Genomic DNA, 15,058 nt, shown 5'->3' with positions numbered 1-15,058 from the left:
TGTCTCATTTTATTTCCTCGTAGAAATAGTTTTTTCTTTTCATTGATTTGTGAATCTCAAGCCAATGGCTACACAGTAGAGGCGGAGAGCCAGGGGTCTTGAAATTACCTGTCCGAACGGATTGGTGATGGTAACAAGTCCCCAGGAGAGCCAAAAAGAGGTTGACCTGCTTCATTCGCCAAGCGAATGATCTTCGCTTCGCATGAACAACAAAAACCACCATTGTGGTTTTCTTTTGTCTTAGATTTGATTTTTACCAAAATCGATAATTTGGACTATATTATTGCTAGATTATTGTGAAGTTAAGTTTACCTCTTCTTTTTTAGTGTATATAATATCATTTGTTAAAAAAAAAAAACGAAAAGACGATGGTTAAGATGGTTGGGTCAGTGAGGAAAAGATGATGGGGATAAGATGGTGGGATTTGGATCCCAGTCGGATCCAAATTGTGAGAATCCTAATAATCTTCATATCTTAACCGTTCATCGTATATTATGCGGTTAAAAGTTATTTTAAATTTTTAATTTAATACTAGCATTTATCTGCACACTTTGTGTGTATGTACACAGTTTTTTAGAAAATGAGAACGAGAGAGGGAGAAAGGGATTACGTGGGGTGTGTGGGGGGGGGGGGGAGTGGGACATTTTTGTTTTTGATTTTTTTTTTGTTTTCAATTTTAAATATTATAGATATTTTAACATCACCTGTAGGTGAGGTTTCAGTAAAAAATAGTAAAATTTAGACCTATGAAATTACATTATTGCCCATCATTTTTTGTGTGATAGAAGACTAAGTTATCTTTTCATCATCTTTTAATTAACAAAAAAGATTTAATTAATTAATAAAAATAATATAAATTAAACACAAATAATATTTAAGAAAAATTAACTTCACATATACAATGAACGCCTAAAAGATAAAGATTCATATGTTTTTTCCAAACAGAATTCAGAAAAGATATCTCAGATGAGATGGTGGGCCGATGAGAAAAAGACAAAGACGGCGGAGAGGAAAAGAGAAGATATTTACTAGAGTAAATTTACGAAATTACCATCGCCGACGAATTTGCAGCAGTTCAACATCCATGGTTTCACAATCCAACAATTGTCGTCCAAAAGGGGTCCACACAAAGCTAAAGTCAAACAGTAAAGCAATTCAATTCAATTGGGCCCAAGGACTCAATCGTCCAGATTATCACACGTGGCGACCTGTATGCATTCGTGGCCCCACCACTCGCTCCACTATCCGTCCGTGGCCACTCCACTCATTCCACTAGCCCACTACCGCTTCCGGCTACTGTGTTGAACGGTAAGCAGTCTTGCTTTGACCAGAGATTCCGATCACGACGATCTTCTCGTTTTCTTGTTTTTATTGGCTTCTCCGGCACGACGACGACGACGTTTCACTTGGGTTTATGCGGCGGCGGAGACAATGGAGTTGGAGAAGATAGAGGCGGAACTGAAGGAGACGGAGACGAAGCAGAGGAGTCTGAGCAAGGCGTACGAGTGCGTACACGCGCAGGCGACCGCGCTTATTATCTTCGCCGTGCAATGGAAGGATCTGGAGGAGCACTTCGAGTCGACTCGGTACTCGCTCGAGTTGCAATTCGGGGAACTCGCCCGCCGCGAGACGGCGGTCCGGCTGCGGTACGGGGAGTTGGAGGCGAAGGAGATGAAGTACAACTCTGAAATCGAATCGAAAGCGGACGAGTTGGGGGGGCTTCAGAGGTTGATCGACGAGAAGGTTGAGGAGGTTATACAGAGTAAGAACCAGGTTATAGAGGCTAAGAACCACTTGCACTCTCTCCAGTCATTGATTCAGGAACTTAGCAATGAGGTTATGGTGCAAGAGAAGAGATTGACGGAGGCTGAGGGTTTTGTTGTGGAGAAGAAGAGGGAGTGCGATTCGATTGAGAATCGGGTTGAGCGGAGGCAGAAAAAATTGGATTGGGTTGAGAGAAGGGTGGAGGAGAAGTCGAAATTGGCTGAGGTGAAGGCGGAGGAAGTGAGGGGGTTTGGAGAGGCGTTGGAGAAGTGTGTCGAAGAGATTGAGTTGAAGAAGAGGGAGTTGAATGAGATTATCGGGTCGATTGAGAAGCGCAAGAAGGAGTTCAATTCGATAGGGGAGCAGATTATGGAGGCGGAAAAGTTGATGAAGGTCCAGGAGGAGCAGCTGGGTTTTAAAGAAGAGAGAATTAAGGAGGCGCAAAGGGCGGTTGAACAATGTGACAAAGAGTTGAAATGGAGAGAGAAGCTGAAAACGGAGGCGGAAAGGGCGGTTGAAGAATGTGACAAGGAGTTGAAATGGAGAGAGAAGCTGAAAACGGAGGCGGAAAGGGCGGTTGAAGAACGAGACAAGGAGTTGAAGCTGAAAAAGGAGAAACTTGTTGTGATTGATAAGTCTTTAGCGGAGTGCTCGAATGCGCTGGAATCAAGAGAGAAAAGGATTAGGGAAATAGACTCGAAAAAAGATAAAGATTTGAGCTTGCGTGAGAAATCATTGGAGGAGTGGTCCTGTAGGCTTGAGGTTAAAGAGAGGGAAGTTAGATTGGGAGAGAGAATTGTCGAGTTAAAAGCTGGGGAACTCCAAAAGTTGAAAGAAGGCGAAAGGTGTTTGGAATCTATCTCGCAGGTACTTGAACAGAAAGAGAACCGACTTCAAGACCTTGACGAAGAGCTCAAATTGAAGCAGAAAGAACTTGATTTGATAAAAAAATCCACTGAAGAACGCGCCAAAAACTTGGAATTGAAAGAGAGGCAACTTGAAGATCAGGCCAAAGAGCTTGAACTGAAGCAGAAAGGATTTGATTCGATAAAAAAAATCTCCGAGGAACGCACCCAAAACCTGAAATCGAAAGAGAATACTAGTATTCTTGTTTCTCAAGTTAAAATTGAGCAATTGGAACATATCCCTGCCAACAATGCTGTTGTTCCTTCTACCTCAAGTAACCAGTCCGGCGTCAATATGGATGGTAGAGGCTTGCTGTTGTTCATAAATGAGCATTTGAAGAGATATGTTGTATTGGGTAGTGAAATCTCAGCTGTTCTTCAGGCGTCACCAGACCCGGCAAAATTAGTTTTGGATGCTATGCAAGGGTTTTACCATGCAAATTCAAGTGTGGACGAAAGCGAGTGTGATTTTGAGAGCATTACTAGGATGACTTGTAGCCTTCTGTTGGAGAATTTAAAGAGTGTCTCCCCCCAAATTAACCCTGAGGTGAGAGAGGAAGCAATTAAGTTGGCAGGTGATTGGAAGGTTAAAATGAGGACGGACAATTGCTTGGAGGTTTTGGGTTTTCTGCGGCTTGTTAGTACATATGGAATCACCTCGTTTTATGATGCGAAGGAGCTTCAAAGTCTTTGTGCGATTGTTGCTAAGGATGAACGTACAACTGAATTATCCTGGGCTTTTGGTATGACTGGTGAGGCACCTGGTAAAATCTTTTTGCTTGTTCATATTTATATCTAACTTTCTAATTTGCTTATGTTGTCTTTTTATTTTATTGCATACATATATGAATGGTTTCCTGATTTACTTTGAAAAGTCGAATGTTCCTATTATGTTTCTCACTGTTGTTCAGTCAATAAGTAGAACTGTGTATCAGCAGCAATGATGCCTTTTAAGGGCTCGTTTGTTGTCCATAGAAGATGAATTTTTCACTAAGGAAACTTATCTCTTCCGATTAAGAATGGAAAATTTTCCTATTCGACATGCCTTATAGTGTCTGCAGTTTAGAGCAGGATTGTTTACTAGTCCCTTCAGAAATTTTTGCAACGGTTGTCATATTTTGCAAAGATGACAAATTATCTTGCAATTATGTAGTGTATCTAGTTCTCTTCACATATCTCAGAAGAATCTCTTCTTCTTTTTTTTGGAAATTAATCTTATTGCAATTTTTTCATGTACTTCTTAATTGGTTTTTCATAACATGCTTCAAGTTTTCTTCTCATTTATCTCATCTTCTTTTGATGCCATTTCATCTTAGATCCTCTTATTGCACATTTTACATATACTTCTGAATTGGTCTTTTAGGCCATCGTGATGTCCAATTTGCCCATAATACCATCTTATGCTCTCAAGTTTGCAAAACAAGTACGTTTTGCTTTGATAGGATTCTGAAGTGAGAGCTTATGACCACCACACCCACACCACACCTTATCGATTGACTCAAAGCACAACGGGACACAATGCTCTAGATACATTTGATATGTTACATTTGGAACTATTCACTCTCTAACCTGCCAACTGCATTTTCTTTGTTTCTTACCCACAGCCACAATTGAGGCCCCGGAATCTTCACTGGCAAACAATGCAGGAACTTGTTCTTCTCCGAATCTTCAACTAACTGCCACCACAGATGCTACTCATTCGCAGGGGTTTTTAAATGAGCTTTTCAGTAGGGATTGTTTGATACAGACTGAAACTTGGGCTGCTTTTCAATCGTCATCAGAACCAGAAAAGTTTGTGATGGATGTGATGCAAACTTCTTTTTATAAATACTGCACAATAGAGGATGCTGGTTTTAAAGAAATTGTCATGGCAAAATACATTTCACTACTCGACATGCTGATGAAAATTAAACCGCATGTTGGACCTCATGTTAACATAGATGCTCTAAAGCTAGCAGTCAATTGGAAATCAAAAATTGGTGCCAGTACCCAACCCCTCGAGCTTTTGGGTTTTTTGCAGTTCATAGCTACATATGGACTGCTTTCCATGTTTAATAGAGAGACTTTAGTGTTTCTTGGAAGGATTTCTCATCAGAAGCAGGCGCTAGAAATATGTCAGACACTTGGTTTAGCTGATAAGATCCCTGGTAAGTTTATTAAATTAATTTCTGTGTGGTAGTTACTCAAATTAGTTTATCGGCATGCTATTTAAGTTCTCTTTGAAAATTCGCAAAATTTGGCCATAGGTATCAGTCACTATAAGTGTCCTAGATTCCCTTTTTGTGCCCCTTAGTGTGATAGTTACTTCTTTGTTGGTTTTATACTGCCTGAAGGAGCTGATGGCTCGGGCGTTATTTAATGCTTTATAGGTGATTGAGATGGTAGTGGCTTCTATCCTAAATTCCTAATCCATCCTCACTTAACCAAACTAAGCTTTTAATATCACCATGCAATGTGTCAAATACAAAATAGTGGCTTAAAACTATTTTCAGTCTTTCTTATTTCTTTCCAATTGAAACATAAATGAAAGAACTTCATCTGTTCATCCCTGTTCTTCAATGTCAAGAGTGAAGCTTTCTCAACCTTCTATAATCTTTCTTCCTCAAGATGTTAGACCCCATCCTACTCTCCAGCCCTTTTTTTATTGGAAAGTAGGGTGTAGATCATAATTTTGAAAAGAATGCTGCAATTACAAGCTCGAAAGACGGCTTTATTGAGAGACACATGTTGGACTGGTAGCTGTTTGATTCACTGATAAATTTTGCAATCTTGGTGGATTAATCTGATAGGTAGTTTTCTGTTTCTGTTCAAATCCTTTTGTGAAAAGTGCAGGGTTACAAATTTCCGGAGTATGATGATGCTTGTTCTCAAAACAAAGGGATTCCAAGTTGCTCAATTTTTTTTTTTTTCCAGTGAACAAATAATAATTTCTCAATTTACTAACAATTGCATAATTTTGATTCTGTTTTAACTTGCATCTTTTTCCATCTTAAATTTTCTTCCTCTTGTCAATGCATTTGTCAACGTTACCTTCTTTATGTTTGGGTGGCGCTACTATGATATTTTCGTCTTGAAACTTCTTTGGAGCAGTTTTGATAAATTCTGCAATTCCGTTTTATATGTAACAGATATCATTCGGGATCTTGTTGAAAAGAACCAACTAATTGAGGCTGTTCGATTAATTTGCCCGTTTAAGTTAATTGACAAGTTCCCACCAGTACCACTCTTGAAAGAATTTGTGGAGAATGCAAAGTTGTCGTGCATTCAAATGAGCAAGGGACATAAATTATTTTCTGAAAAGGTACCGTTGTATTTTCTTTCGACATCCGATATCTTCAATGTAAATATACATTTACTGACTCATACTTTTTACCTTTGTTCACAGGATAAGTGTGTAAACAACCAGATTGCTGCTCTTAGAGTTGTGATTCAATGTATCAAAGATAGCAACCTCGAGTCCGAGTACCCTTCCAGGTTCATTGAAACACAAATAGCTTTTCTGGAAAAAATGAATAATCATCGCAGACGCCAAATGACATCTCCTCCCTCCAAGGTTGAACAACGATGGAAGAAAAATTCTCCGGTCTCCAAGGTTGAGGGACAAGAGCAGAAACAGTCTCCTGCCTCCAAAGTTGAGGGACGGGAGCAGAAAAAGTCTCCTTCCCCTAGAATTGAGGGACGAGAGCAGATCAAACCTCTTGCCTCCAATGTTGAACAAGGGGCGGAAAAGCCTTTTGCTTATACTGTTGAGGGACAAGAGCAGAAAAGATCTGTTCCCTCCCACGCTGAACCAGAAGAACACAGTAGAGGCAAGAAACGTAGACCCAACACTTTGCCTTGCTCGATTCAACCACCACAACAGCGTCGAAATATGTATCATCAGACATCTGCTTCCCCTGGTACATTCTATTCATCACCACCAATCACCCCAGGCTATCGGAAGCCAGGTCCGTTGCCTGGGGAGAGTTTTTAAAGCCATGCCGAATCCTGATTAGACCGAGTATGAACCTGCTATACGTACTAACTACGAAAGACCGCTGCACAACTCTGAAGTCCCGTCCTAGCGCGCAATGCTGCTTACGGATACCTTCCTCGTAATGTACCCTTAGTTTTTATGGTGGCACAATAGGTTGGCAGCTCGCTGTCTTCTGTAAGTTGCACTACAACTATTTAGGAGAAGCAACATAATCTGACCTGACTATTGTAAATAGCCTTTGTTTTTATAGTGTTGGTTTTTTTTGTTTTTTGGTTTTTGGGTCCAAACTTGATTTAGAGTTGCTTCTCCTAAATTCACAACCTTATATAGCTTGATTGAAAGTGCTTTTAAAATAACTGAAAATGTTTTGATGAAATTGATCAAAGCACCATATCTTTGATTCTTACAGAAAGCACCTAAAGTGTTTTTTATGATCCACTTTGGATTTTTACGAATGATTGGTTCCAAAAACATTTTTACAAAAAACGCTTTCAGTTATTTTAAAAGCACTTCCAAACAAGTCTTAATGTTTTCTCACACTGGACTAGCCATGGTTCAATTTCATCCCGAAGATCTCTCACTTACAAGTGAAGAGGAATATCATTAAACCATAGTAATAAGTGACGTGTTTTGTTAACACATGAACAACTTCTTTCTTTCTCACGTGCACAAAATGTGACTTTGATTTAGTTCTAAAATATCGATATTATCCCGATATTTTCATCAAAATTTCCGTGTTTTTGGACTACCGATATTTCCGATATTATCAATATTTTAGACCTTGATAGAAACTCTATGTGGTACTAAGTCACCCATGTATCTTACCATGCAATGTATAAAGTGTAAAATATTGTACTAATTTATTATATATAAATGATTATGGTGTGTTTAAACTTCTTTCATTAATTACTACATATTTTCTACACTCACAATGTTTACCAGCTCGCTATATAATCAACTTAAATCAATTAAATTCATCATGCAATGCATTTCCTTCCAATTTTTTGTGATAAACTAATAGATAATTGACTAAATAAATATCCTGCAAAGTTTTAATAAAAATTTCCAAGTTTTTCTTACAATTTCGATGATGTTTATTCAATTTTTATTGATATCGATAATATCCCGATATTTCCATCAAAATTTCCGTGTTTTTGGACTACTGATATTTCCGATATCCTCGATATTTTAGACCTTGGTTGTGATTAACAAAAACCAAAATCATTGAAATGCATTCATGTTGTGCACCACAACTTAAAACACCAAATTAAGAGAAAAACTTTAACAAAAAACTCCATGTACTTGTTCACTTTAACAAAAAATCACATTTTTACATTAAAATGTCAATACTTGTACTATTCACTTTAGCCTTTATTTTATCCTTATCATTAAAACTCAAAGTCTTCTAACATTTTTCATTATTTTTCCTAAAAATATAAAGATTTTTAGGAATGAGATTAAAATGACTGGAAGTATTTTGGAAATCAAAAATAATTTCACCAAATTTTTTTTAATCATTTTAAATAACTTTTAAATAAGCCCTGGGCTTTCTTCAAGTGTTGTTCAGAGGATAAAAATTCGTTTATCGAGCGTGCGAATATGAAATACAAGATTTTTATCCTTAAGATTGGGTTGAGCAAAATCGACATTTTAATTTGTCAATAATATTCAAATTATTATTATGAGATTTATTAAAATTTTGAGATTGATATCAATCCATTATCCATTTATAAATTTTAAAATTTAAATCCGTTCAACAGGATAAATAGTAGCGTGGTGGGAAAAATGCAGTCAATTAAATGACTAAATATCCTTTAAAAAAAAAAGACTAAATATGAAAGAAAACAATTCGAGAGATTTTTTAGTGTGATTGATATACGAGATCGTATATCACATGTCACTAAATAAATGATGGGATATGTGTGTTAAAAATTTAATAACTTAAAATATAAAATTTCCTACCATTCATATTAAAACATGTGATGTACCACTTGTATTCCCGTTACATTTAAAATTTTCTCTACGACTAGGACGAAATAGTTGGACACGTGGCAAATTGCATGCTTTGGGTGTCCCTCCCGTAATCTATATAGCAAAATACGTGAACATAATAGTTGAACAATACACAAACGCTCTCTTTTCTCTGCACTCTCGTTACTCTGTTAGGGTTTTTAAGAAACCGAACCGTCACAAAGGCGGGAAAATCTCCACACGGCGCTAGGGTTTCTCTTCGCCTTCTTCTTCCAGCTCCGCCACTTCGTCCGCCAACTGCGGCTGCGTCAGCGCGGTTAAATTTTGCAACTAGCGCAAAGAATGGAGAAGATTCAGTCGGATTTGAGAATCTCGGAGGAGAGGCAGAGCAGCCTCTGCAGAGCGTACGAGAGCTTGCATGCCGAAGCGAACTCCGTCGTTCTGTTTTCTGTGCAGTGGAAGGAGCTCGAGGAGCACTTCGAGTCGACCCGCAGCGAGATCCGGACCCGATTACAAGAACTCGAGAACCGCGAGAAGGAGATGGACGATCTTGGGAAGCGGCTGGAGGCGTCGGAGTTGAGGTTTGACTCGGAGATGGCGGCCAAAGCTTTGGAGTTGCGCGGAATCGAGAAGTCGATTGCGGAGAGAGTGAAGGAGTATGAATCTGGTAAGCTCCGCTTGAAATCGGTTGATATGTCGATTGATGTTAAAAAGAGGCAAGTTTCGGAAGTTGAGAGCTTGGTTAGAGAGAAGGAGAGGGAGCGGGATTCGATTGATAGATGTATCGAAGAGCGGAAAAAGATATTGAATTGGTTTGTGAAAAATGCGGAAGAGAGGTCTGTAGAGATTGAGGCTAAAGAGAAGGAAGTGGAAGAGGTCAGGACGGTGTTGAGCAAGTACGGAGATGATATTGAGTTGAAAGAGAGGCGGTTAAATTCGATTGTGGAGTCGATTGAGGAGCGGAAGAAAGTGTATGATTTGAGAGAGGAGGAGATTAGAAGGGCGGAAAGATCGATTGAAGAATGTGACAAGAAGATGAAATTGAGAAAGGAGAAACTCGGTTTGATTGAGAAATCGATCAAAGGATGTGAGGAAGAGATGAAATCGAAAGAGGAGAAACTTAGTTTGATTCGGAAGTCATTGGCCGAATGCTCTAATACACTGGAATCCAGAGAGAATGCAATTAGGGAATTGGAGTTGAAAGAGAGGGATTTTTGTTTGCTCAAGAAACTGATGGGGGAATGGTACTGTAAACTTGAATATAAAGAAAGGGAACTCGGCGGATGGTTAGAGAAGCTTGAACTGAAAGAAAAAGGATTTGAGCAGAAACTAGAGGAACTTCATTTGATAGATATGAGGGTTAATGAATTCCTCGATGAGGTTCGGTTGAAAGAAAAGCATTTGGATTCACTCCAACAAACGATACATGAACATGAAAAGCGTTTGGATTTACTCTCCAATGGACTTCAAGTTAAAGAAAGGAAACTTGAACTACAGGCCAGAACGCTTGAATTTAAGCAGAAAAAGTTTGATTCTATTCGTAAATCCGCTGAAGAACGTTCCAAGAAAATGACATTGGAGAAGAAGACTAATATCCTCAATTCTCAAGTGAAGATTGAGCAATTGGAACATAATCCTGCTAACAATCCCTCTGTTCCTTTGCCCGCAAGTATCCAATCCCGCATCAACTTGAGTGGTAAAGACTTGCAGTTGTTTCTGAACGAGCATTTGAAGAGACATGATTTATTGGGTACTGAAATCTCAGGGATTCTTCAAGCGTCATCAGACCCAGCCAAATTAGTTTTGGATGCAATGCAAGGGTTTTACCCTTCAAGTTTGGTTGTGGAAAATAAGGAGTGTGATTTTGACTTGAGCGTTATTAGGAGGAGTTGTATTCTTTTGTTACAGGAGTTAAAGAGAGTCTCACCGCAAATTAATCCTCCGGTGAGAGAAGAAGCAAGAAAGTTGGCAGGTGACTGGAAGGACAAGATGACGGTGGCAGTAGAAAATGGGTTGGAGGTTCTGGGTTTTTTGCTGCTTATTACTACATTTGACTTGACCTCCACTTATCCTGAGAGTGAGCTTCAAAGTCTTCTTCTTGTGGCTGGTCGGCAAGCACACGTTGCACAGGCTACTGGATTGAGCCTTGGCATCTCAGATAAGGCACCTGGTAAGCTTTTTTTCTTTTATTCATGTTTATATCTGAATTCTAATTTGTATAATTCTCTTTCCCTTATTTGAATATGTTTCCGCGTTAGATGTAAAAAAGGGAAATTGAATGCTTATAGTTCTTGCGTTGTAGATTTGCTTTATACTTATACATTTTCGAGTACCACCGTAGAGTGTTCATTTACTTTAAGAAGTTAATAAGCAATGAGCTTTAAGCATATCTCTAACAAGAGATCCTTTTAGGCCTAGTTGTATTCTGCAAAGAAGTGTTTTTATTTGATTTTTCCTAAATACTTTATCCCGTCTCCTAGTCAGAAAATCGTAATAGTTGCTTTGTGGTCATTTTATAACTATGTTGTTAGAGGCTCCTAGCATCTCTTGTCCATGCTTTTTTTTTTTTTTTTTTTTTTTTTTGTGATTTATTTCACCGTGACCTCAGTGCTGGTGCCAAACACATGGTGCTCATCAGGTATCATTTCATGATTTTCATCCTTGATGCTAAATTATATTTTTAGGCAGTCACTTTCTCCAGTTTCCGCATAAATACCATCTGATGCTTTGGCATTTATGCAAAATAAGATTTCTGCCTAATTGGTATGCTACCACCACCGCACCTCATCTCTTCACTCAAAGCACAAGTGCCACGGAACTGGTCCGGAATGATATAAATATTTCAGTAAAATCTTAAATTCAGAATTACACTCAGTAACCTATCTACTACCATTTTTTTGTACCTTATTGTAATTGCATAGAGTGCAGCATAACCTCTGTCAAAATTGTGGAACCGGAATCTTCACTGGCCAAAAGTGAAGCAACTTTATCTTCTCCAAATTTTCAACCAAGTGCCACCATTGATGCAAGGACTTTGCAGGGGATTTTAATTGAGCATATGAAGCAAAATCATTCAATGCAAAAAGACATGTTGGCAGCTCTTCAATTGTCAACGGACCCAGCAAAACTTGTGTTGGATGTGATTCAAACATCTTTTGCTGGATACTGGGGTAGAGGAGAGGTTGCTTTAGATGAAACTTTCATGTCAAGCACGATCAACCTTTTGGAGGAGCTAATGAGAGTCTCTCCGAATGTTGGACCTCATGAGAAAGAGGATGCAATAAAGCTAGCATACACGTGGGAAGCAAAAATGAAAGGCAACACTGAAAATTCATTGGAGAGTTTGGGATATTTGCAGTTTTTAGCTACATACGGATTGCTTTATCGCTTAAAGGAAGATGAGATCAAAAAGATTCTTGGGATGATTTGTCAGCATAAGCAGGCCCTAAAAATATGCCAGACACTTGGTTTTGTCCCAGGTAAATTTCTTGAAAATTGGCTTTCATAGTGTGCTGTTTGTGCTCCACTTACTATTGCTCATTTATTTCTTGGAATGGTATTTAATTTCTTCTGAACTATGCAATATTTTGGCTAAAGTTTTTAACTACAGTGTCCTAGATGTCATAGACTCATAGTTATATTGTGCTCTTAAAAATAGTTATATTTGGGTTCTTATAAACCTATTTATCGTGGATTGGTTTTACACTGCCACCAGGAGCTACTGGGTATTATCAAATGGCTGGATAATGAGTTAGAAACCGAAGAGTAGACGAGATGAGGGATAGGAAAATGCATGACAAAGTTAAGTAAAATCTTGTTTAGAGATTGCTTTTGGCTGGTTTTGTCTGGATTTGTTCTACATTGTAAGCTCATGTTTTTCGGGAGCTCTGTAAATTTTTGCAGAAATGTGTCTTTTGATTGGTTCGGAATTTAGTTTGTGGAAATATCCTCTCCTAGATGAGAGTATCGTTTAAACATGTGTTTTCTCACGGAACTGTGTTTTCCGGCATAGTGATGATTGTTATTTCTTTTCCATCTTAAATATGATTTCTTTTGTTAATGCATTTGCTCATTGAGTGCAGTTCTTTTTATGAAACGTCTCTTGAACAGTTTGATGATCACGCAATTCCGTTTTACGTGTAACAGAATTTGTTAAGAAGCTAATTGAGAGGAAGCAACTTTTAGAGGCTGCTAGACTTATTTGCACCTTCAAGATAGCTGAAAAGTTACCCCCGGTACCGCTTCTAAAAGAATATGTGGAGGGTGCAAGGAAGTCTTGCAGGACAATGTGGAGGAAAAAGAAATCACTTGATGAAAAGGTACTTTCACTCTGTTTTGGACCATTTGATATCTGCTTCCTGAATCTAAGCCATCCAATTTAAATGCTGATCCGGCATGGCTTTTGCTCACAGGAGGAGGTTGTAGACCACTTAATAGCTGATCTAAGAGCTGTGACTCAATGCTTCCAAGATTACAACCTCGAGTCTGATTACCCATCCAAGGGCATCGATATACTGATAGTTGAGCTGGTAAAAATGAAGGAGAACTGGAGACGTTGTGAGCAATCTCTTGTGTCCAAGGTTAAGCAAGAGGTGAATGAACCGTCTCCTGCCTCCAACGTCGGACAAGAGGGGGAAAAAGAGGACCAGTCTCCTTCCCCCAAGGTTGGACTAGAGGAGAGAAAAGCTTCTCCTTCCTCCAAGGTCGGACAGAAAGAGAAGAAATCCCCTCCTTCCAAGGTCGGACAGGAGGAGAAGAAACTGTCTCCTGCCTCCAAGGTCAGACAAGAGGGGAAAAAAGAGAAGGCACCTTCTCCTGGACAAGAGGGGGAAAAAGAGAAGAACCAGTCTCCTTCCTCCACGGTTGGACAAGAGGAGAAGAAAGCCTCTCCTTCCTTCAAGGTCGGACAGGAAGTGAAGAAATCCCCTCCTTCCTCCAAGGTCGGCCAGGAGGAGAAGAAACCGTCTCCTGCCTGCGAGGTCAGAAAAGAGGTGAATAAAGTGAAGAAACTGGTGAAAAAAGCGAAGAAACCCTCTCTTGCCTTCAAGGTGGGACAAGAGGTGAAAAAGGTGAAGAAACCCTCTCTTGCCTCGAAGATTGGACCAGATGATAAAGGGGAGAAGAAACCGTCTCTTGCCTCCACGGTCGAACAAGAGGAGAAAACAGAGAAGAACCCATCTCATGCCTCCACGGTCGAACAAGAGGAGAAAACGGAGAACCCCTCTCTTGCATCCACGGTCGAACAAGAGAGCAAAACGGAGAAGAAACCATCACCCTCCAAGGTCGAGCAAGAGGAGAAATCCGAGAAGAAATCTCTTGCCTCCAAGGTCGAACAAGAGGAGAAAAACGGGAAGAAGCGCGGTGCCAGCGCTTCCGGCTCTACATTTCAACGGCAACAACGTCAAAGTAAACGTCCTCGGACACATGTATCCGCAGTTACACCGTACGGAATGTCGACCATCCCTCCTGCCTATATGTACATGTTCTGGCCCAACCCTCGGACATATGGCTATTATTAAACCTAGTACGAAGAACCAGCCATGCATGCTAACCTTGAAGGACCAATGCGTGCGGTGCTAATTTTGATTTTTGCCACCCTCTTGTGGCTCAGTTGTAGAAATCTTCGCTTGGCTTTTTTGGATCCAAGAGTTTTAGAAATCTCTGACGTAGTTGGACTAGTATTTTGAAAACATTAATATAGATGTTCGATGTTTATAGACGAGGTCTTGGTGGCGGTATTTCAAGTTACTCACGTACATGAATACGTGAGAAAAAGTTAAAACGGTGGAAGTATGTGATTAGTTTGGAATATTGCTTCAATAACTTCCTGGTATACATACTATACAATGATGTATTGTCTTCGAGGATGGTCACACAACCTTAAATTTGATATTAAGAGTTCGGATTAAAGCATTTAATTCTTCAACATTGATATCAAATCACAGCAGTTAACTCTCCAACATTGATATCAAATCACAAATTTAAGGATACGGGCCCATATGTATTAACTAAGAGCTTATTTGAAGGTGTTTTTAAAATAGCTGAAAGGGGTTTATGGTAAAAATGTTTTTGAAATAAATTCTTAATAAAAATGCAAGTAAATACTGAAAACAGTTAAAGTGCTTAAGTGATTCCTAGAAGAAACACATAACTGGTGCTTCTTGCAGAAAACACTTGAAGTGTTTTTGGAACCCAAAAATATTTTTATCTAAAAACCATTTCAGTCATTTTAAAAATACTTACACAAGCTCTAAACCTCGGATATAAGTAAGTTTCTTTCCATACGTTCTCCTCGTAATCGTTTGTTATCAACTGATCATCATTAGCCCTCATGTTTAACTAATTAGAGAGTGGTGGATTATTGTTAATTTTTTATTCAGGATAGACTTGCATGGCACAACCATCGTCATGTTAGCATTTTGCACTAATGAAATAAGAACGT

At 39.1% G+C, this 15,058-nt stretch overlaps 2 protein-coding genes across 3 annotated transcripts; both read left to right on the top strand.

Annotated features, from left to right (window-relative positions):
• Positions 1–1,024: 1,024 nt before the first annotated feature.
• LOC114824447 (FRIGIDA-like protein 5) lies at positions 1,025–6,916 on the top strand. 2 transcript variants are annotated; one of them, XM_029101485.2, is made up of 4 exons: positions 1,025–3,421; positions 4,274–4,816; positions 5,798–5,970; positions 6,055–6,916. In XM_029101485.2, the coding sequence occupies exons 1-4, from the start codon at positions 1,432–1,434 to the stop codon at positions 6,640–6,642; spliced, it is 3,294 nt and encodes a 1,097-aa protein (XP_028957318.2). In that variant the 5' UTR covers positions 1,025–1,431; the 3' UTR covers positions 6,643–6,916. The 2 variants fall into 2 exon arrangements, with proteins under 2 accessions (XP_028957318.2, XP_028957317.2); XM_029101484.2 differs by having other exon boundaries at positions 1,025–3,433.
• Positions 6,917–8,777: 1,861 nt separating this feature from the next.
• Positions 8,778–14,335, top strand: LOC108170283 (FRIGIDA-like protein 5). The gene is made up of 4 exons (XM_029101483.2): positions 8,778–10,786; positions 11,538–12,095; positions 12,763–12,935; positions 13,029–14,335. The coding sequence occupies exons 1-4, from the start codon at positions 8,959–8,961 to the stop codon at positions 14,133–14,135; spliced, it is 3,666 nt and encodes a 1,221-aa protein (XP_028957316.2). The 5' UTR covers positions 8,778–8,958; the 3' UTR covers positions 14,136–14,335.
• Positions 14,336–15,058: the final 723 nt, after the last annotated feature.

The sequence above is a fragment of the Malus domestica genome, chromosome 04 (assembly GCF_042453785.1).
Source record: "Malus domestica chromosome 04, GDT2T_hap1".
Lineage (NCBI taxonomy): Eukaryota > Viridiplantae > Streptophyta > Magnoliopsida > Rosales > Rosaceae > Malus > Malus domestica.
Note: the sequence above shows the minus strand (reverse complement) of the source record. Positions and strands in the feature narration are given on the sequence as shown.